This window comes from Vidua chalybeata, chromosome 6 (assembly GCF_026979565.1).
Source record: "Vidua chalybeata isolate OUT-0048 chromosome 6, bVidCha1 merged haplotype, whole genome shotgun sequence".
Lineage (NCBI taxonomy): Eukaryota > Metazoa > Chordata > Aves > Passeriformes > Viduidae > Vidua > Vidua chalybeata.
Genome location: NC_071535.1, coordinates 55,613,131 through 55,634,524, shown reverse-complemented (window position 1 = coordinate 55,634,524; position 21,394 = coordinate 55,613,131). Strand labels below are relative to the sequence as shown.

Here is a 21,394-nt window from a genome sequence, read left to right as displayed (position 1 = left end):
CATTGTTGTCTTGGGAGGGTGGGGAAAAACAATATTTCAGGGCCCCAGCGCAGGCAGGAGGAAGGAAAGGCTTCTGTGCTTCCAGGCATGCGTTATGGGAGAGGCAGCATCTGCGGGAGTTTTCCCCTCCTGGAGTCTGCAGCTTCCTCACAGCACAGTGACACAAACCACAGACCCCATGTCCCCAAACTGTATCTCTGTATGAGGACAGATGTGCTCAGTTGATGCTCCAAAACCCCTTTTCTTCTCTGCCACACAGGAAATTGCTGCCTGGATAAATAACTGGCTACAGGTGACACCTGCAAAGCCATGACAAGCTAATGCCAACCTTACCTTGCCACTATTGCACACACAGAGCTGTGCCAATCCTTCTGACAACACCAAGCTTGACTTCTTCCCAGGAAGAGCTGGCTACCCATGTCCCACAGCCTGTGCTAGGGATGGGGCTTGGCTGAGTATCCCTTTCCAGCACATTTCTACAGCCCATCCAGAGAACATCAGCAACTCACAGTCCTGGGCTCTTAGACTAGAACTGCTTCTTCCTGGGAGTGACTCCACTATTGGGAGACCTTCCAGTATCAACCAGTTCAGCCAGGGACACACAGCTTCCCAAAATGAGACCAGCAGATGTCCCCAGAACTGCCACCTGTGACAACGTTCTGAGTGAAGTTCAGCTCCAGTGAAGCAAGGGCACAGAGTCAGGCACATTACACTATCTGTAGGACAACCTCAGCATTCAGTATAAAGCAGCAATATTTAAATATCACTTTGTTTTCCCAGCTTTCTCTTAGAATTCAGGCATTCTTCATCCTGCTGAGAGTTTTACTAAGGAAGAACTGACAAGTGGTCCAAACCTTTTCTCTCTGTGTCAGGCAGGGTCAAGATCAAGGCACTTTATTCATCCTCCAAGACCAGACAGCCAACAATTCCCACCTAAGACAGCTGTCCTTCACCATTTCTTTCTGACCCTCCTGAGTACCATTCAATTAATGGAGGAAATAGGAAGCATGAATATTAACCTACTGACAGCTATCCCTTCTATTCTGATTCTTTCACCTGCATTCTCCTTCACCCAAGGATTCCAGGGAAAATGCCTCATGAATCTCCACAGCAGCACTCTCCAAAATCCTTCCTTGGAAACCTCTTTCCAACAGCAAGCGCTGCCTCCATGGAGCACAGCTCCCTCTAACAGCAAAGGAGCTGACAGTCAGCTGAAGAGAGCCAGAAAAACTCTCCTGTGAGGTTTTTTTGAGGGGAGAACGAGTACAAGGTCACATTTGAAAAAAAGAACAAGCTGTCCTTTCGCTGAAAGAGCCTCATGTATTTAAAGAGTGAAACCAACACACACCACAGTATTTTAGTCACTTCCTGTCCTGTCTGCTGCCATCCCCTCCCTCAGCTCCATCTCCCAGTCACCAGGAACCTCTTCCTGCTATGCCACAGCTCCTTCCCCCTCAGGAGACCAGAGCACCCCTCTCGCTTTTCGTCTTTCCAGAGCAGCTTGCCCATGTGAAGCCTTCCACAACCCTCTTCTACTCCTTTGACGTGAAGAATGCAGGAAAGTTTCACCTCCATTTCCAGTCCCAAACTCCCCTTGTTGCAGGTTTTAACTTCTCCCTGGCTTCCAGTGTATCCATAGAACAGTGTGACCTACAAGTGCATTTTGTCCTCACTCCACCCCTTTGCAGGTTTACTCTGCTGAATTGCACCCAAATTGATAATAAATCAACCAGCTCAACTCTCCGCAGTTAAGGAATTTAACTTCTCACATATTTTTACAGCACACAACTGTGGCTCTTGCCTAGATAAATCCAGACCTGCAACATTCAAATCTCTTGATGGATGTTCTGATCTCCAGCAAGTACCTGGGGCAAGTCCAGAATTCTGCCTCCGAGACCTTGTGCTGAGAATCCCCAGCAATTTTAGCAGTGGCAAAGTGGGAAGAGCAACTTCCATTTCTCCAGGAAGACACAAGGCAGCCTGACAGGAGGATGGACAAGCAGGGAAGCAGCCAGGCTGTGATCAGACAGACCCAGGGCACAGCAGGTGCCAATGCCAGAAAGGGCTATGTAGGGAAGATCCTCCCTTGCCAGTGTTTCCAGATAGAGTGTGAAGAACCGAGGCACCAAGATTATGATACCCAATCAGCAGCCTGCCAGGTCACTGCTTATCTTAAGCACAGGAGCTTTTCCTTTCTATATCCCTCTCCCCTCCAAGCCTGCACCTCCCACTTCAGCTCCTGGGCTGGGCTCTAAGCTCTGGAGCACAAGCACAGCACAGAGGCAGCAGGTTCCTGCCCTCTGTGCCTCTCCCACCTTCAATCTTGGACTCTTTGTTCCCCCAGGTATGGGAGGCACCACTTAGAATCTAAAGAACAGGCACAATCGCCTCGAGAGACCCAGGACAAGAGGTCTGAGCTTAACTCACGTTTAATGCCCCTCACCACCTCCCATTTCTCTCAAAACCTGGAGAGCAGGATGGGTGTATCCCAGGTGGCACATCCCTGGACAGAGACAGACTCAAAGCACCAGGCTGAGAAGCAAACAGGATCTACACAAAACTGGAGCCCTTCCAGGCTTCTCAGCTCCAGGAGGGATTCCTATCATGAGCAAGGCTGGCAGCACTTCAGAATGACCGGGAAGAACGCTTTGGTTTGCACTTTCGGGTTACAAAATTCAATGTACATGAGGAGTAATTTGGGGAATTGGAGCAAGGCAAGTGTGGAGGCAGCATGGAAGGGCCAAGGAGAGCTCCACAGCTGCTCCCAAACCACACACTGACCAGCCACAGCAGCAAAACCACGAAGCAGAGGAACATGCTAGATCAGATCACAGATGGGCAGCTCTGGCAGCAGTCCCAAAAAGGAAGCATGCTCCTACGAAAGGCTCTGGCTCCTCACTCTAGTCACCTGCAGCCTCTATCACACACAGCCACTGTCCCAATGGGCTTTGATAGCACTGTTAACCTCCAGACTGCCCATTTACACCACCAGCCACGGCATCAGGACAAAACCTGCCTGGATTCCATGCAAGCCTAGAGAAGCTCTTGAAGGACCATCAAACCCTCCACAGCATTTCAAGGCTGAACACTGACCCTCAGTGCTAAAAGCCATCCTTTGACATTCAGCCCTCTCATTTCTGGAGAGGACTGAGAAAATCCCTTGAATTAGATCCCACCCCTTCCCAATCAGAAAAGAGCTAAGGAAAAAAACCCTGTGTGCAGCCCTTTCCCTGTCAGATGTCCCCACTATATGCCCTATGCAGTGAGGTAGATGAGCAGTACCAGCTCAGCTCCTCATTTTGCTTTGTGCAGGAAGGCAACAGAATCTCCCTCAAGTGGAACAAAATAGATCAAACTGCTCCAAAAAAGGCTGGCTTGAAAATTATACACATTTAATCCATATTCCCACCACTGAGCACACACAGACCAGGAGGCAGAGACCCCGGACAAGGGACAGACAGAGCCATATGAACTCAGAGGTGCAGCTGATCAGCAGTAGCAGGTCAGTCCTGAGTGACTTCATTCCTTGCGGGGACCTCTCTGTCTCCAGCACACTGAGAGATCACAGGACAAGCTTGGATTTTTTTATCAGGGAAGTGCTCACTCTCCACACTTCTCAGTGTCCCAACTCAGCTCTGCCAAAACCTGTTGCCAGTTCTGTCCCATCACCCAGAACTGTTGCCAGTTCTGTCCCATCCCTGGACCACAGGAGTACTGGAATAACAAAAATGCAGGAAGCTTTGAGGTTTGCACTGCAATTCCTGCTCAGCTGACACTGTTTTTTAAAGGGAACAGCAGCAGGCTGGCTGCATTGCAGGCTATAGGGCTGAAGATGCTCAGGGAGACAGAAAACAACCCAGGGCCATAGGGAAGAACATGGACAATGTGGGAATCCAGCTACTAGGAAGGATATTTCCTCTGGACTCTGTGCTGTTACACCATCCCTGCACACACTCCCTCCCCCTCTCCTCCATAAGGAGCCCAGCACTCGTCCCTTCCTTACTCCAAATGGGGCAAAGGGGCTCAGTGACACATGGAAATATTTATGCACAGCAAATTAAAGACACTGAGGCAGTTTGACCTTAAAGGAGCATGCACTGCCAGCCCTTTCCTTTCCACTTTCAGCTGCCTCAGCTCTATCTCAAGATTACAGCTCCCAGGAGCCAGGGGTACGTGGAAGAACAAGGAGGACTTTTCTCTAGTGGCATTTTCTCCCAAACTCTGTCAGGACCAGCTAAAACCCAACAGGATTGTGCACTCAGCTCCCAGCCCTGAGGACCAGCATGAACAAAGCTCAGGGAGCCTCCTCCTTGACCTAAAAGGGTGTGTGGGGGCAGCTTCAGTAAAAGTTGTTCGTGTACCAAGCAATGGCTAAAATATGGAAAATTCACTGCCCGGCAACCCTGAGCAGATCTCAGCCCAAAAACTTCTCTGGTTCAAGTTCCTGGAACTTCCAGAGGGATTCAAAATCCCTGGAAAGCCAGCTCATTGCTGTTTACTCCCAGTGCTGTTGCTACAGCAACACAGATGCACAAGCATGGACACAAGAACAGGACAGAACTCCTGTCCAACAGCTCCATCTCCTCTCCCCCCATCATGGATTCCCAGGATACACTTTGTCACCAGGCTCACCTGAACCACCTCAAGTGGCAGAAAGCAACACCCACAACCATCTATAAATGTTCCCCACCTGGTTGCCAAGAACTGGGAAAAGAGGCAAACAGGGAGCATCAGCAGCACAGGGAATGCAGGCCCCTGTGGAAAGGGAAGAACAACACCAAAGTTCCTCACTCCCACCTACAGGCTCAGCCATCATTTCCTCCTCTGGAAACAGCAACACTCTTCCCTCAGCAGCAGCACCAGAGATCTCATCCTGAAGGGAATTGCTTCCTTTATACATTTTCAGAGGACAAGATTACTGCAGCACCTTGTTTCTCCACCTTCTGAGCATAACATCACTTTCCCACATGTACCCTTTTTCCCCCAAACCCAGCCAGTGACCTGTAAATCTGGGTGGCTCCTGACATAACTAAAAAGGCACTGGGGACACAGGGACTGCTCTCCTGACTTGTCAGTGTCACCTCCAGCTGGGATAACCCTGGGAAAACTTATTCCTGGTTATTACAGGAACATAAATGAAGCCTGCAGAGATTGTTTGGTAACTCACAGGTAACTTGAAGTGCTTCTGTGGTGTTTGGCTCCTTGCTTAGTCAGCAGTGCAGCTTCCAGGACACACTCAGGGCACAGCCAGGCTTGGGACAGCAAGAATCCAGCAGATATTTACCTCCTGTATCCCTCTCTGCTGAGAGGGAACAGCATCCACTTGGTTTCAGGGACGTATTCTCCCAGGGACCAGCACAGTCATGCATCTGGCAGGATCTAAATGCTCACAGGGATTTCTAAAGCTTTCCAAGAATAGCCTTCAGTTGCTGCTAGCTTCCACCAAAGCCCTGCCCAGACCAAATCTGAACAGACCCTGAATTATTTAAAGCTCATTTATTACACCTGGGTCACTTGGAATGACTCATTTGTAGTGCCTCCAGTTTGAGGCATGTGGGAGAGATTAATTACCCCCCCTGCCCAGGTCCTGTCTAGACTGGGCAGTTGAGGTGTGTCCAGCAGATCAGGGACATTTGGCCAGGCTGGATTTCACACAGGGCACAGAGGAACTCCAGGAAGGAGCTTGGCTTGACAGGAATTGCCAGTGTCACATTTCAAACGTGGGGAAGAGGGAGCAGGTGATGTAAAAACACTCGAATTCTCACCCAGTGCCTGGGGCTCATCCCATGCTCAGTGTCTGCAGGGAGCAACACAGACAGGGTCACCCCAGCACACTCATGAGACCCAAATCAGTGGGAGCAGCCCTGGGAAAGTCAGCATGCAGCAGGACTGGCCTCTGTCACCCCCCAATACCTGGGGGTGACAAACACCAGCAATCTCCAAGGATCATTACCTGGCAGTGAGCAGCTTTACAGGACAAACCAGAACTTGGGCTGAACCTGATGAGATTGCTCCTTGCATCCCACTGTTGGGATACTGTGAAACACTAAAGATGGAGCAACACAGGGAGGAAGGTAGAAAGCTGCATCCTCCTCTTTCCTATCTTACCTGACACAGGCAGCCCACAGCCTGCTCCCCCGACCTCCTTCTCTCAGCTTTGAGGCCATTTATCTCTCAATTTATTCCTGTCCTGTGAGAAAAACTGTCACAAGTGTCCTGTCAACATGTGTGGGCCTTCCTGGTCCATGACTTGTGTCCTGAACTATCACCCCATCCATCCTGCAGAAAGGATACAAACAAGTTGGAAACCATAAGATTCCAGCTGCTGGGACACTGGGCACTGGTCAGAGCCAGCAGTGCCATCCCTCAGGCATGGGCTGAGCTGGGATCACTCCACAGCACGCAGGGCTATAAGAAAAATCTTGTCTGCACACTCCCCAGGCTTCATCCCCCAGCTGATGGCTCCACATGCTGCAAAGCCCATCTGAACTCTCTCAGGGGATAGCGTGGACACCGACATGTAAGGGCAGGTTTGGTAACTGCTGTTTACAGGAGAGGCCTCGGCTTCTGGCTGGTAGGGACAGGCAGAGCCTCCTCTCAAATTTCACACAAGGATCTGACCAGAGGGCAGGGCAGTGCTAAGGCAGGACACAGACTGCCTCAGACCATGGGATAGAGCACTTCACTCCCCAGCTCCCCTCTCACCTCCCTAATTCTCCAGCACCCACAGCACTTAGGTCCTCTGCTCCACGAGCCCATTTCCCTTCATGGGTGTCACAACTCTTCCCACAGTCAAAATAAGGGTGACACTGCACCCAGCCAGGGATGGTCACTCGGGCCCAACATCCCAGCACCCTCAGCAGGAGCTGTGGCTCAGCCCACAGAGCCCCCAGGGAGGGCGAGGCTCCTCCTCGGGCTCTCTCCAGCAGCAGAGCCAGTTTAAGAGGTTCCAACCCCACCCTGTCTCCCCATCTCAGACTTCCAGCCCTGTCAGGTTTGCTCACTACCCCAGACAACAGCTGGGACTAGATGCCTCCCCCCTGCCAACTTCCATCCAGGGGATGATCCACAATTGCCTGAGGCAGCGTTCACCTCAGGGCCATCAGCTCCTGGAGCACTCACTGAGGGAGGGAGAAAACCTCTTCAACCAGCTCTGCCACCAGGGCAATCCTAACTGGGAACCACACCCTGAGATACAGACTGCTGGGAAGGCTGCGATGAGTGAGATTTGTCCTTTGGATAATGGCACTCCCCTGCTGTGCTCCCAAGTGATCCAGTGTTGCTGCCCTTCATTTCTCACCCTGAACATTGTCACTGCAAGCACATGGCAGCACTGTGGTAATGTGCTAATCCCAGCTTGCAATTCACAGGGCCTTGCTAGTCTCAGTTCACAGCACAGGCCTGCCAAAATGAGCCCTGGAGCAGGCAGAAGGTGAGATTTCCTCACACTTCCAGCACCCAGGAATATGGCAGGACTGCTCTGCAGGACAGGCAGCCTCTCTGTGAGCAGCAGGACAACAGATCTTTTTCTCCAGAGCCTTTAGGGAGTCCAGGCTCCTCGTGGGGAGCCCAACAGCCTGGTGTGACATGGGCTGGGTGCAACCACCCAGTGACAGCCAGCAAAGACTTCCAAGTCTCAGAGAGGGACTGTGGCATTGTTAGTGCCAGGGCTGGACTGTCACTCAGGCTCAGGACACAATAGAACATTTCAGCTCCTCAGTTAAGGGCCTGCAAAACACACAACTCCAGCTTGAAATGCTGGCACCTCGGCCCAAGCCCCAAGAACTGCCTCGTTACGGAGCTGGGCAGAACACTCACACAGAATTAGCAGGAAACTACACAGTGCCTGCAAGTCCCATCTCCACTGCTCCCAGCCTCTGGGTGAGGAGCATGGATATCCCACAACTTGCTCCTCTGTGTCCTCTCCACACTCAGCATCACCCACTGCCTGTGTGAGCCTCCCAGAGCTCAGCAGGACACAGCTTCTCCCAAGAGATGGCCTTGGACGGGTGCAAGACATCCTCCCAGTGATATCCCTGAGTCCAGAGCAACTCACCCAGGCCAGTGTTATCCTGGGAGTCATGGATGCAGAGCCTGAACTAGGAAGAAAGTACAGTTAGGGCACTGCAACCCACCTAATCAAAGTGTCATTGTGCCACACAGGCATGTGTGACCTGGCAGAAAATTCCTGCAGGAACGTGACCATACCTGAAGCAGAGGTGAAATTCTCCTCCAAACCCAGATCTTTCACCAACACTGATAAATTCATTCACAAAACCGACACACATCAGATTTTCGTTGAAGCAGGGGAAATCGACATTAGTGCAAACTAAATAAAATAACACAGAACACTCAAGATTTCCTCTATGTCCTCATAGAAACTAATCAGGAAAAAGATGCTGTCAGTGTGATTACCGGATACACCAGAGAACAAACTGCCTCTGCCATCTCAGCTGGTACCATCAAACCACACAATTAATTCAGCTCCTTCACCACCATAAACTATTCTGGTCCAGGTTGTTTGGCCAGTAGAACTACTATCACACCTGGGTTGGTTTTTTTAAAATACATTTATTTTTTGCTAATTGAACCCCAGTCACACACCAGAAACACAGCTGACAGCAGCAGAAACACTCTGTATCACCAGCTCACTGCTTCCCTACTTGGAATTTCTCATTTAGACCTACTAACCTAGCTCCCAAGTCCAAGGCATATGTGAGATATTTGAGTAAGTCAAATCATGCTCTACAGAAGAAAAATAAACATCTTTTAAGGGTCCTTCAGCAAGAGAGCGTCACTGACACAGCAGGAGCACATAATGAGCTGGAAGTTTCCAGGAAAAGCATGGCAGGAGGTAGGAGTTAAGCCTCACCCACCACACAGGGGTCATGCCTCCTCCCTGGGCCTCAGGCCAGCACAGACAACACACACACACAAGAGGCCACACAAGTCCAGGCGAGCCTCACCCTGCTGCCCATGTGCCTTCCCAAACCCCTTAAGCACGGAGCTCATCAGCCTGCAGGCATTTATCCAGCTTAGCACATTCTGCTGGAGCCCAGCCCACCTGCACCAGGACACCAACTCCTCCTGATTTTTATTTGAGAGATGATAAGCATTTTTAAACAGTTAAGTTCCTGGCTGATAGCCCCCTTCACCTGCCATATCTTTATCCAGATGTTTTGGGTTAGTCCTGGATCACTCCCCAGTCAAACCAGCACCTTGAGCTGCATCCTGCACAGCTGTGGGAATAAATGTGTCAGGATGAGGGAGGAGGTGGGACTGCCTCTGATGCCAAATTAAAACATCCACCGAAGCACTTGGGAACTCCCCAGCACCCAGAACTGCTCATCTTGAGGACAAAGCTCAATGCCAAGAACCACACAGCCTCACACTAAATGATTCCAGAGAATTAAAGGATAAAGATTCACCTTTATGGGCAGCACCTTGAAGGTGAGGATACAGGTACTGCTGTGACTCAGAGAGGGACTCCACCACAGATCTGCCACTTGCCCTCCCCGGGGGCTTGCAACCACCTCAAAACAGCGTGGGAAACACAGCAGCTTCCCTCCCTCCCTCCCTGACATCTCTGGGAATATCACCTCAGACTCTAAGAGCAGTTGCTCCCAAGCTGTTCCCAATTACAGCTCAATTTCCAGACCATTGGATTCATGCAGTCCCAGCACAAACACCAGAGCTCCTGACAGGGCCTGACTGGGACCTGAATGCTGGAACAGCTCCCTTCAGAAGAAAAGACTGGGAAGAGGCACAGGAAAACTGGAGCTTGAAGCTGGAGCTGGTTCCCTCAGCTTTCACAGCCACTCAAATCAAGATTGGTAACACACAGTGTTTCAGGTCCTCTGCCTGTCACAGACACACAGAACAAAACCTGTTGCGACAGAAACTACACTGACACCAGTTTCTGGTTCCTATCCCAAAGCTCCTTCCCTAGCTTCAGCCTCCAACGCCCCTTTCCAGAGCTCAGGACCCAGATTCCCTTCATTAGGACAAACTCAGTGACACAAAAGGACCCACAAAGCCACCTAAGCCAAGCCCACACCTCTGTGCAGGCTGCATCCATCCACCACCAGCCTGTTGGGGTTGTTCAACCCAGCTGCCAGGAAAAGCCTTTCCCTTCTCCAGCTGCAACAGAACCAAGACTGGAACAGGATTGTTCCAAGGCCACTACTGACCAGTCTTTGGCTGTAACGGATCCGCTCTTCCTCGGGCTCCATCTCCGACTCCTCCGAAGAGAGCGAGAAGGACACGCCAGGACTGCTGTCGTCGTCCTCTTCCTCCTTGAAGCCAGAGGCAAACAGTGAAAAAGCGCACAGGGACACCCACACCCCTCACTTCCCTTCTCCTTTTGGGGCCAACCCCACCCCGCTCTGGGGGCTGAGAGAACCCAGTGGATGAGCCAAGCCCAACTTTTAAGGCTCCTATTCTATCTTAGAATAAATGTCAGGGTAAACGACTTCACCAGCTTTTCTGTAAGACAAGAGGAGCTGCAGGTCCCCCACCTTGGCTCCACACAACCACCAGTAGCTCCACTGGCACACAGTGGGATAAAAACCAGGGAAGGTGCTGTCAAACTCTGGCTTCTCCAAAATTAAACACTGGAGAGCCAACTTCTCCAAACAACACAAGCACTGTCCTCAGGATATCCTGTACCGTGGCACCTGGGAGAAACTACAGTGGCACAGGACATCTCCCACGAGCAGGGAAGGCATATGGGATCTCTCCTAATAGAGCACCCAAACAGGGAAGCAGTTAGGGATCTAACTCCTGGCTGCTGGAGACCTAAATGCTGATCTCTCCAAATGTGCCACCTTGTGACACCACACACCAACCTGGGAAAACCTCCCAGGGCGTCAGATGGCACCTGCACTTTTTTTTTTTAAAGGGACAGAAACCAACCAAACCCTGGGTATGGCATGGCTCTTAATCCCCAAGACTATGCCTAAGTCAGACCTTCGGCGAGGAGCATTGGGGAATGGGATCGAGGAAGGGGATCCGCCACTTCCCTCGTAGTGTTAGAGAACCGCTACGACCACGTAGGGAGAACTCGCTCCATCCTGCTCCTCCGCGACCCCCGGCATCGACAGCACAGCATTCCCAGTCCCGCCAGCACCTTCCCCACCCCCGCCTCCCTTGGAACCACGGCACGAGGACTCCCGGCTCGGCCGAGGGAGGCAGTTTCCCCACACTTGCTGAACTCTGTTTATAAACAACCGGACAACCGGAGCTCAGCGCGCCGCCCCGCCGCGGGGGAGGGGGCCACCCCCGGCCCACCGGGCCACCCCAGCCCGGCCCCGCCGGGGCAGGATGGGAGGCGGGAGGGAGGGAGGGTCCCCGGGGAGCTGTCAGCCGGCACCCGCCACCCCCTCCCCAACTTCCCGACGCGGCCTCCCGGGGCCCGGCAAGGGGAGATCCGCCCGCGCCCGCTCCCGCCCGGCCGCGCTCCGGGACCCCGCAAAAACTCGGGGGTCGCCGGTGACCCCCGCGGTGCTCACCAGGTCTCTCCTGCGCCTTTGTCCTCTTCTACCGCCGGCACGGGGGGGGGAACAGAACAGACGGAGGAGGAGGAACCCCCCGGTCAGCAGCGATCGCGCCCCGGCCCCGCCGCGACCCCGGCCCCGCCGCTCTCGGCGCGGGCAGCAGGCGCTGACAGCCCCGCCGGCCGCCCCCCGCCGCCGCGGCCCGCGTCCCCCCGCCACCACCGCCACTGCCACCGCCGCCGCCGCCTCCACCACCACCTCACCCCTCCCGCCGCCGAGTGCTGGGGCTCCGCCGGCGCCGCCCGCCCCGTCCCGCCCGCGCGGTGCCCCCCCGGCGCCGCCGCCCCCCGGCCGGGACGCGGTTCCCCCTCCTCACACAGGAGCCGCCGCCGCCATTTTGAACCCGTCAGAGCCTCACATACACACCGACGCGGCGCGCACGCGCCGCACGCACGGGCGCACCCCCCCCTCCCGCAACCCGCGCGCCGCGCGTGCGCCTTGCGCTCCCCAGCCCGGCCCCGCCCCGCTCCGCCCTGCGCGCGCGCGGCTCGGGCCTGGTCACGCCCACTCCCACGCAGGCCACGCCCATCGCATGGACACGCCCCTCCCCCGTGGCCACGCCCCTGTCGGGGGGGGCTGCAGAGGGGGAGCCCCGGTGGGATTTTGGGGGGTTCGTGGCCCAACGCGCCCCGCCGCGAGGTCCTTCGGTGTCCCCGCGGGCTTCGGGACTGCCTGCGCGGCTGTGCACGCCTGCGTGGGGGTCTGAATGCAGAGACACCGGCACGCACCTACATCCACCTGGGTAACTACGTACAGCTCCTTAGTTATACACTACAGATATTAACAATGTTTTTATAAACTATACATAGTTATATAGATAGTTATAACCTAACTGTATGCAGTGATAGATAAAAAAATATAGCGATATGGATGGTTATAAATTAGCTATATTGTTAGATATACATTATATGGTAATATGTATGTGAAAACATATATAGATTTATAACTATACATATGGTTATAGACCTGTATGTGCAGCACACACCTGGACACATGCTCACATACACCTCAACCCAAAATCAGCCGGTGACCCTATCCCGGTGGTCTCTCATCCACCCCGGGCCCATGGCGGGATCCCAACACTCACACCATGTCCCTGACGCCCACCCGGAGTCCTCGATGTGCCCAGGCCGTGCAGGGGCTGCTCCTGCCCCAGGGACCGTTCACGCCGATGAGTTTTGTGTCACTTTAATGGCAGAAGATCGCCCTGCGGTCACCCCGTGTCACCCTCCGGCGCTGGCCTGCCAGCGGGGAGCCCCCAAATCAGTTCTCTGCCCCCAGAGCCCGGCTGGCAGGGGATGCTGGCAGCCATGGTGGCACAGGAAGCTGGGATTCCTGGCGGGACAGTTCGTGCCAGGAATGCTTTCCTGCTGTCACCCCATGGTGACCAGCGGTGCCAGCCCCGGGTCGGGAGGGTGGCAGCGGCATTCGGGTGGTGGCAGAGGCAGAGGTGTGGCAGCAGCCGTGGTGCGGTCGGAGCTCGGGGACAGCAGGAGATCCCGGGGAGGCTGTGCCGAGCCGGGGGGCTCAGAGGATCACGCAGACCCTCCTGGGTCCCGCCTTGCGCTGCCTCCGGCGGGCGGCATTGATGGCGGCACTGCAGGCTGTCACAAAGATGTTCCCGACGTTATCCTGGTACCTGGCCGAGCATTCCATGTAGGACACGGCGCGGACCTGCCGGGCCATGGCCTCTCCCTGCGGGGACACACAGAGTAAGACCCCTCCAGGACCCTGCTGTCGCACTATCCCGTGTTGGGGACCACCCCTGTCCTGTCCCGTGCCGTGTCACTGGGAGGTGACACCCACCTGCTGGCGGGACACGGGCTCTATCCGTCCGTCCTTCAGCTTCTGCAGCACCTCCTGGTCCTGCCGCAGGTCCGTCTTGCAGCCCACCAGCAGCACCGGGACCCCCTTGCAGAAGTGGTTCACCTCCGGGTACCACTGGGGGGGGGGGACATGTCACCCCGGGATGGGCACGTGCCACCCAGGAATGGGGACAGGGGACAGGCAGCACCCCCGGGGTTGCGTTACCTTTGTTAGGATGTTGTCAAAGCTGTTTGAGTCGGTGACATCAAAGCACATGAGGACAACGTTGGCATCTGAGTAGGACAGAGGGCGAAGCCTGTCATAGTCTTCCTGTCCTGCCGGGTGGAGAAGGAAGCCATTACACACCAGCCTGGGACGGTGAAAGTGACATCTGTGGGGATAGCTGTGGGTTAACCCCCCCTCTCCCACGGTCATGGGACCCCTTGGACAGGACACCCCTCCAAGGCACGACCACGAGTGTGAGACACCCCGAAACGCCCGGGTGGGAGAGCGGGGGGCACAACTGCCCGCCCTGTCCCCTCCTGTCCCACCTGCTGTGTCCCACAGGTGGATCTTCACGGGCTTGCCGGCAACCTGGAGGGACGCTGTGTACTTCTCGAACACGGTGGGGACATAGACCTGGCAGGGGACAGGGATACAGGTCACACAGGCAGCTGTGGGGGGCACCGACAGAGGGGACCCCAGTGGGGACAGAGCAGAGCACAGGGAGGGAAGCAGGGAGTGGGGAATGGTGCTTCCTCCCTGGGGCAGTGGGATGGGAACCACCCTCATCCCCCATCCCAGGGCACATGGATGCCCCAGGGGGACCTGGGGATTCAGGACGGGGTTCTGGGGTCTCTGTGGCTGCCCTCCTCCCTGCACTCCCTGAGTCCCTTATGTGCCCTCACTGAGGGACAAACGCTGCTCCCCCCTCGTGATCCCCCAAGAGAGGCAGAGGTGTCACAGACCCCCTTCAGCCCCAGGCTGGGCCACCCCCCTGTCCCCATGTCCCACTTCAAACGGCCCTGCTGCTGCCACCGTGTCCGTCCCACCGCCCTTTGCCCGTCACCACTCCCGCACAGGGACAGTGTCACCCACCCACCGGGGGACAGGCATCCCGGTACCTTGGGGAAGTCCCCTTTGGCGAAGGCCACCAGCAGTGACGTCTTCCCGCAGCCGCCATCCCCCACGATGACAGCCTTGATCTCGGTTTCGGGGGCTCCTGGGCTCTGCTCCCCGCGCTCCCGCTGCATGGGGGTGTCCGGTGAGGCCACGGAGCCCGAGTGGCCTCGGCGGGGACAGGGATGGGGACAGGGAGGCGGGAAGCACCCGCCCGGTCCAGGGTGCGGCTGTCACCCGCCCGCCGGGCCCGCCCGCAACGGGGCTGGGGCCGCGGTGGTGACAGTGGCCGGGACACACGTACAGGTGTCCTGGCACACAGGTGACCTTCTCCCGGCAGGTCCTCGCGGTGCGGAAGCGTCACACTGCCACCTGCATGTCCTGCCTGCCTGTGTGACGCTCCCTCGCACTCCTGCCCGCTGCCTCTGGCACGGTCTCATCGCCATCCCACTCCTGATGCCCCTCCCCATCCCAATCCCACTCGTGCAGATCCCCCTGCACAGCGCAGCCCCCAGGGATGGGACCCCTGTGCCCTCCCCGATGCCCCATTCCTGCCTCCGAGCCTGGGATTTATTGTCCTGAGCATCCGCAGGAGGCAAAGTCCAGGGGTGGAGTGAGGCACGGGGGGGTGACTCACTGCCCTGGCCCCGCTGTCACTGCCACCCCTGCTGTCACGCCCGTGCTGTGCCACGCTGAGCCCGGTCCTGCCAGAGTCTCTATCCCTGGCACCCAGCTCAGCAGCACCTGCCTGAGGGGGCAGCTCCTGTCTTTTCCTAGTGATTCCAACACGGGTGGGACAGGCTGTGACACCCTGCTTTGCTCAGGGACATGCCATCCCAGCAGTGATGTCCCCCATGCCTTGTTTGGATATCCCCAAGACCCTCTCCCCTCCCCTCTTCTGCCACCCCAGAACTTTGTTGGGGGTGGATGGGTGCTTCTGGCACAGGGTTGCAGGGAGGGATGTGGGGTCGTGTGTGCTGTCCCCTGCCATCCCCCATCTGTCACCAGCCTCTCCAGGCTCTCTCAGTGGGTACCAGCCAGTCCAGGAGGGCTCTGGAGCCCCCAGACCAATTGGAGTGAATCCAAAGTGATGGCTCAGGCAACAAATTCCAAATTCTCACCCAGGCCTGGTGCAGGATGAAGTCGGAGGAGAGGGATTCTCATGCTGGGAGGCTGGGAGGCAAATGCACACGGTAATGAACAATCTCAGAAGGATGCCAGCATCGGGGCAGGATGGGGAGAGGAGGCTGGAGCAACATCAAACAATTAGGAAGGTGGCAATTACCAGTCTAATGAGATATCAGGTTGAATCCTAAAAGCATCAAGATTCTTTCACAGCGAGATGTAACTGCTGCAGTGTTTGTCCTCTGGGTATTTTCTCGGACAAAACATTTCCTTTCCCGTAAGACCAACAGAATTTTGATGGGAGAAGAAGCAGCCTGTGTGCAGTTGCCCAGTCCTCTCAGTGCCTGACCTGTGGTTGTGCAGAAACGCCCCAAAAAGCAGCTTTATTTGGGGACAAATAGGCTGCTTGGAGCTTCTGAGGACGCGGAGACCCCAGTTTTCCTCACTGGAGAAGACCGTGGCGAGGAGCACCGGAGGGAGGGAGCGTGCCCTGCTCGGACACACCAACAGGTTGGCCCCAAGGAAAGGTAGGGGGTTGGGACCAGAGTCCAGCCCTGGGCACTGCTTGTTTCTCCCTGGATGTCCCCAAAGCCCCTCTCACTACTCCCATGGTTGTCCTTAATCGGGATGACTGGATTGATCCAACCCTCCCTCTGCCCTCACCTCACCCCCAGCCATCCCATGGCCCCCCTGTCCCCAGCCCTGTTGTGCCACCTCACCAGGACCCCTGCTCCCTGTCACATCCCCTGGGGTCCCACTAACCCCCCTCTGCTCTGACCACAGCTGGGGACCACATCCCACCTTCCACCATGGAGCTGAACCAGACCTCCCCACCTCCCTCATCTCCCGTGATGGACACAGAAGGAGATGATTCCTGTGGGATCAATGTCACCGATGTGGCCATAGATGGTGTCACCCTGCTAATCTGCCTCTGTGGGCTGGCTGGGAACGGGGCTGTCCTCTGGCTCCTCGGATTCCACATCCGCAGGAACCCCATCACCGTCTACATCCTCAACCTGGCTGTCGCCGACTTCACCTTCCTCCTCTTCATGGTCCCCTCCTCCCTGCTCTACCTGCTGGAGGATGTGTCCTGCTCCACTGTCGTGTCCCTGAAGTACCTGAGGTCCCTTCTCCTGCTGTCGCTGTTCTCCTACAACATGGGGCTGTACCTGCTGACAGCCATCAGCATCGAGAGGTGTGGCTCAATTCTCTTCCCCCTCTGGTACCGCTGCCGCCGTCCCCAGCGCCTGTCATGGGTGATGTGTGCCCTGCTCTGGGCCCTCTCCATCGCTGTCATGGTCGTGGTGACCTCCCTGTGCCTGTCACAGGAGCACGAGCACTGCCGGGTGGCTCTCATCTCCATGTACGCCCTCAGCTTCCTCATCTTTGCTCCACCCATGGTCATCTCCAATGTGATCCTCTTCATCAAGGTCCAGTGTGGCTCCAAGAGACGTCAGCCTAAGAGACTCTACATTGTTATCTTCCTCACAGTGCTCTTCTTCCTCATCTTTGGAGTGCCCCTCAGCCTCTGGAATTTCCTCCAGCAGCTCAGCCACACCGTTGTGTCCTCCCAGGTGGTTTTCCTGCTCGCCTGCATCAACAGCAGCATCAACCCCTTCATCTACTTCTTGGTGGGGAGCTGCTGGAGGCACTGCTCCATCGTGTCCCTCCAGGTCGCCTTCCAGAGGGTCTTTGAGGAGACAGGGATCACCACAATGTCCAGCTGAGAGGCCACTGTGGTCCCACCGCTGTGCTGTCCATGCTGGCTTCATGCTCAGCTGCCCATCCTTGCTCCCAGCCAGGCCTGCAGGTCATCTTCCTTCAGCTGTTAGTCAGGATGCAGCCCAAAGCTTTTCCATCCCTTTTCCTATCCCACTGACCCATGTTGTTGTGTCTATCCCTATCCCTACCTCTGTCCCTGTCCCTACCATTGCATCCCTATCCCATCCCCATTCCCACCCCAGTCCTATCCCCAAACCATCCTCATCTCGGCTCCCCTTCCCTGTTCACTGTACCCATCCCATCCCATCCCATCCCATCCCATCCCATCCCATCCCATCCCATCCCATCCCATCCCATCCCATCCCATCCCATCCCATCCCATCCCATCCCATCCCATCCCGTCCCATCCCGTCCCATCCCGTCCCGTCCCGTCCCGTCCCGTCCCATCCCGCAGGTTTCCCAGCTGCCGGCCGCTCCGAGCGCGGTCCGTCGGGCTCTGCTGCCCTCCTGTGGGAATCTTTGGGATTGCCGGCATCCGGACTCTTCCCGATCCCCTCTGACATCCCACATTCCGCCCCAGGGCCGCCTTCCTCCCTGACAGCCCCGCTCCTGCCCCGCTCCGCCCGGGATCCCCGGCAGTGTGTCCACTCCTGGCTATTCCACGCTCTTTCACCCCAATAAACGCTGATGAATCCATCCCGCTGTCGCCTCTTGTCCCTCCAAGGGAGGCTGAGGGGCGGGACACCGCGGGTGAAGCTCTGGAGGGGAATGTCCCAGGGAAAGAGTCCCCGAAAACCGTGTGAGGCAGCCTGGGGTGAGCAGCCCGTGGGGAGGGACTGGAGCCGCAGACATGGGGCTAGGAGGAATGGGAAGGATGGGAGGTGGGTGGGCTGCATGGGGAGTGGGATGGGATCTTGGTGTGGGAGGTGTGGGACATGATGGTGCTGGTGGGAGGATGTGGTGGGAAGGTGTGGGATGTGGTGGGACTGGAGAAAAGGTGTGGATGTGGTGGGGCTGGAGAAAAGGTGTGGATGTGGTGGGGCTGGTGATCTCAGTGAAGCCACAGGGAGCAGGGTGATGCCCTGTGGAGCCCATGGTGACAATCACAGGTGTCACCCTGCCCCTGGAAGGGGGTGGCCGTGCTGAGGACCACGGCCTCCTCCTCTCCTTGCTGCTGCACCATCTGAGCCTGCTGAGGGAGCAGCTGAAGGCAGTGGAGAAGAAGAATTTCTGAAGGCAGAGAGACCTTTGCACCTGGCTCACACAATTAAAAATTCAAGATCTCTGGGGAGATCTTTGCTGTGACACTCACAGAGCACTCACAGGGAATGCTGAGCCCCATGGCCATGGTGTTCTGGTGAACTGTGCCGGTGCCAGCCCAGCTCTGGGCACTGCCGATCGTGGTTGCTCCAGGGAGCACAAGCCATGGGTGTGTCCCCTCTGAAACCAAGAAGTTTAAGTCTTAACAGCAAAAGCATTTTAGACTAATGACAATTCTGAGTCAAATTTGTGAACATATGGGGAATTTATTTGCCATAGATATGTTCAAAGAAACAACACATTTCAGGAATTTTTATGCACCATAATATGCACTGCCGATCGTGGTTGCTCCAGGGAGCACAAGCCATGGGTGTGTCCTTTCCTTGCGGCCACATTCCCGGTTGGCAGCAGGAGCCAGAGGAAGCCGGGAAGCCCTGGCAGAGAGGGCGAAGCAGCTCAGGGTTCAAAGTGCTGTTTATTGATATCAGACCTCAGTGGGATGCAGGAACCAGGTGCCAGGGGGAGTTTCCAGGTCACAGCTGTGTTGGGAAGGATCCGTTCGGGGAACAGTGCTCTAGGACCCGTGAGGGAGGAGGAATGTGCTCCCTGCAGAGCATCCCTCACACATGGCCCTTGGCACTGCCTCTGCTCCCTTCTCCTGCAGGAATACAGCGCCACAGGGAAGGTGATACTGTGAGTATTTATTAATCAGGTGACTCAAGGAAACCATCAGCCTCTGCACTGAGGTCCTTCAGCAGAGCAGTGGAAGGGATCAACAGGCTGGGAAGGCTGTATCCATGGCAGGATCATTGCTGTGGGCAGTGTTTTCTTCTGGATCCTCAAACACCCTCTGGAGGGAGAGCCGAAGGGACCCCATAGAGCAGGGCCTCCAGCACCTCCCTGCCAAGAAGTAGATGAAAGGGTTGATGGTGCTGTGGATGCAGGCAAGCAGGAAAACCACCTGGGAGGACACAGTGATGTAACCGAGCTGCTGCAGGAAATTGCAGAGGCTGAGGGGGAGAGCAAAGAGGAGGAAGAAGAGCACAACAAGGAAAATAACAATGTTGAGTCTCTTGGGTTGCTGCTGCTGGGAGCCACACTTGACCTTAATGAGGATGACTGTGCTGGAAACGACCATGGCTGGGGCAAAGAGGAATAGGTTGAGGGCATACATGGTGATGAGAGACACCTGGCAGTGCTCATGCTCCTGTGACTGGCACAGGGAAGTCACTGTGACAATGACAGCAATGGAGAGGGCCCAGAGCAGGGCACACATCACCCATGGCAGGCGCTGGGGACAGCGGCAGCGGTACCAGAGTGGGCAGAGGATGGATGTGCACTGGTCGATGCTGATGAACGTCAGCAGGTACAGCCCCAGGTTGTAGGAGAACAGCAGGAGTGGGAAAAGTGCCTTCAGGAACACCAGGGGAACGACTGTGGAGCAGGACAATTCCTCCAGCAGGTAGAGCAGGGTGGAGGGGACCGTGAAGTGGAGGAAGGAGAAGTTGGCGAAAGCCAGGTTGGTGATGTAAAAGGTGGCGGGGTTCCTTTGAAGAAGGCAGAGGACAGCCCCATTCCCGGCCAGCCCACAGAGGCAGATGAGCAGTGTCACACTGTCTATGGCCACGCTGGTGACATCTGTCTCACAGAGATCGTCTCCTTCTGTGGGTGAGATGGCAGGTGGGGACACGGTGCTCACCTCCATGGATGGACGCTGGGCAGGCGGTGGGATGTGGCCCCTGGCTGTGGTCAGAGTGGATGGGGAGTCAGTGCTTGGAGAATCCAGGGATGGACCACGTGGCTCCTCAGCAGCTCCCTGAAGAGGGAAGGATTCAGTGGAGAGAAGTGAGAAGTGCAGGGGATGACGGTGGTGGGAATAGTGGGGTGGGAGAGGGAGGCAGGAGGGTTGGGATGTTCACCAGGAGACACAGAAGGAAAGCTCAGGGCAGAGGAGGGGGGACCTGGGGAGGGCACTGCGGTCACCGGGAGAGGGTGGCAGGAACAGAGCAGCTGCTGGAGGAAAGGAAGGTGGGGTAGGGAGGAAGGAAAACATTCCACTGACCTGTTCCCTGTGGGGCAGCAGCAGGCAAAGGGGTCTGTGCAGATCAGCGGTGCTTCCTGGTACCTCTTGCTCCTTTGGGATCCATTTCCTAACGCAGATCCTGCCAGGTCAGTGACACGAAGGAGAAAGTGCCCAGATCACCAGGAGCTCCCCATTCCCGTCCTGCTGGCTCCTCTCTTTGCCCTGTCCTGGTGTTGCTTCCCAAGGCTCGGTGGAATCACAGGGGAGTTGGAAATTGCACCTTTGGCTACGTCAGAGCTCCACTCCTACAGAGTCATTTATCATGATTTTTTTGGGTTTTTGTCCAATAAGGAAGTGGCTTTTGCCAGACACTCCACAGAGTTTTGCAATTGGCTCATCATTTCCTCCTGATGAGAAACACTCCTTCCCTGCAGAATGTCCCATTCTCCAGCCGCCTCCCCTCTCCCGAAGGGCTTCTACCATTCGTCATTTCCCTTCCCTGTGGGGTCATCGTCCCTCCAGCAGCAGAGGGACGCTGGTGGTACTGGAATGCCGGCAGTGCTGGCAGTGCAGATGAAGCCGCTGGGTGCTTGTCGGAAGCATTTCGCATTCTGGGAAGAGCTCTGGGATCATTGCCAAAGCTTGCCCTGGGACAAAGGACGCTCAGCTGAGCTTCCACGCCCTCTCCCAATCCTATCCTCATCCCGGCTCCCCATCCCGCTCTCCATCCTCTCCCATCCCGCAGCTTTCCCGGCCGGCGGCGGCTCCGTGCTCCGAGCGCGGC

At 56.1% G+C, this 21,394-nt stretch overlaps 4 protein-coding genes across 5 annotated transcripts in view; 1 reads left to right on the top strand and 3 right to left on the bottom strand.

Moving 5' to 3' along the window:
- KDM2A (lysine demethylase 2A) overlaps positions 1 to 11,942 on the bottom strand; it is a 33,671-nt gene extending 21,729 nt beyond the window's left edge. The window contains exons 1-3 of the mRNA XM_053945348.1: positions 11,872 to 11,942; positions 11,511 to 11,538; positions 10,191 to 10,295 (exon numbers count right to left, since the gene is read on the bottom strand). Of these exons, the coding sequence (XP_053801323.1) occupies positions 10,191 to 10,295; positions 11,511 to 11,538; positions 11,872 to 11,891 (153 nt within the window). The 5' untranslated portion in view covers positions 11,892 to 11,942. The remainder of the gene's footprint in view (positions 1 to 10,190; positions 10,296 to 11,510; positions 11,539 to 11,871) is intronic.
- Positions 11,943 to 12,262: 320 nt separating this feature from the next.
- LOC128789836 (mas-related G-protein coupled receptor member H-like) lies at positions 12,263 to 17,574 on the top strand. Its single transcript, XM_053946070.1, has 3 exons — positions 12,263 to 12,297; positions 15,888 to 16,115; positions 16,389 to 17,574. The coding sequence occupies exon 3, from the start codon at positions 16,415 to 16,417 to the stop codon at positions 17,330 to 17,332; it is 918 nt and encodes a 305-aa protein (XP_053802045.1). The 5' UTR covers positions 12,263 to 12,297; positions 15,888 to 16,115; positions 16,389 to 16,414; the 3' UTR covers positions 17,333 to 17,574.
- Positions 12,611 to 14,821, bottom strand: RHOD (ras homolog family member D). The gene is made up of 5 exons (XM_053946071.1): positions 14,486 to 14,821; positions 13,913 to 14,000; positions 13,587 to 13,696; positions 13,362 to 13,496; positions 12,611 to 13,250 (listed from the first exon to the last, which is right to left on the bottom strand). The coding sequence occupies exons 1-5, from the start codon at positions 14,612 to 14,614 to the stop codon at positions 13,083 to 13,085; spliced, it is 630 nt and encodes a 209-aa protein (XP_053802046.1). The 5' UTR covers positions 14,615 to 14,821; the 3' UTR covers positions 12,611 to 13,082.
- Positions 17,575 to 18,712: 1,138 nt separating the features above from the next.
- On the bottom strand, positions 18,713 to 21,367 carry LOC128789835 (mas-related G-protein coupled receptor member H-like). Of its 2 annotated transcripts, none has more exons than XM_053946067.1 (2): positions 20,650 to 21,367; positions 18,713 to 20,403 (listed from the first exon to the last, which is right to left on the bottom strand). In XM_053946067.1, the coding sequence occupies exon 2, from the start codon at positions 20,290 to 20,292 to the stop codon at positions 19,360 to 19,362; it is 933 nt and encodes a 310-aa protein (XP_053802042.1). In that variant the 5' UTR covers positions 20,293 to 20,403; positions 20,650 to 21,367; the 3' UTR covers positions 18,713 to 19,359. The 2 variants fall into 2 exon arrangements, with proteins under 2 accessions (XP_053802042.1, XP_053802043.1); XM_053946068.1 differs by having other exon boundaries at positions 18,713 to 20,330.
- Between the last annotated feature and the right edge of the window lie 27 nt (positions 21,368 to 21,394).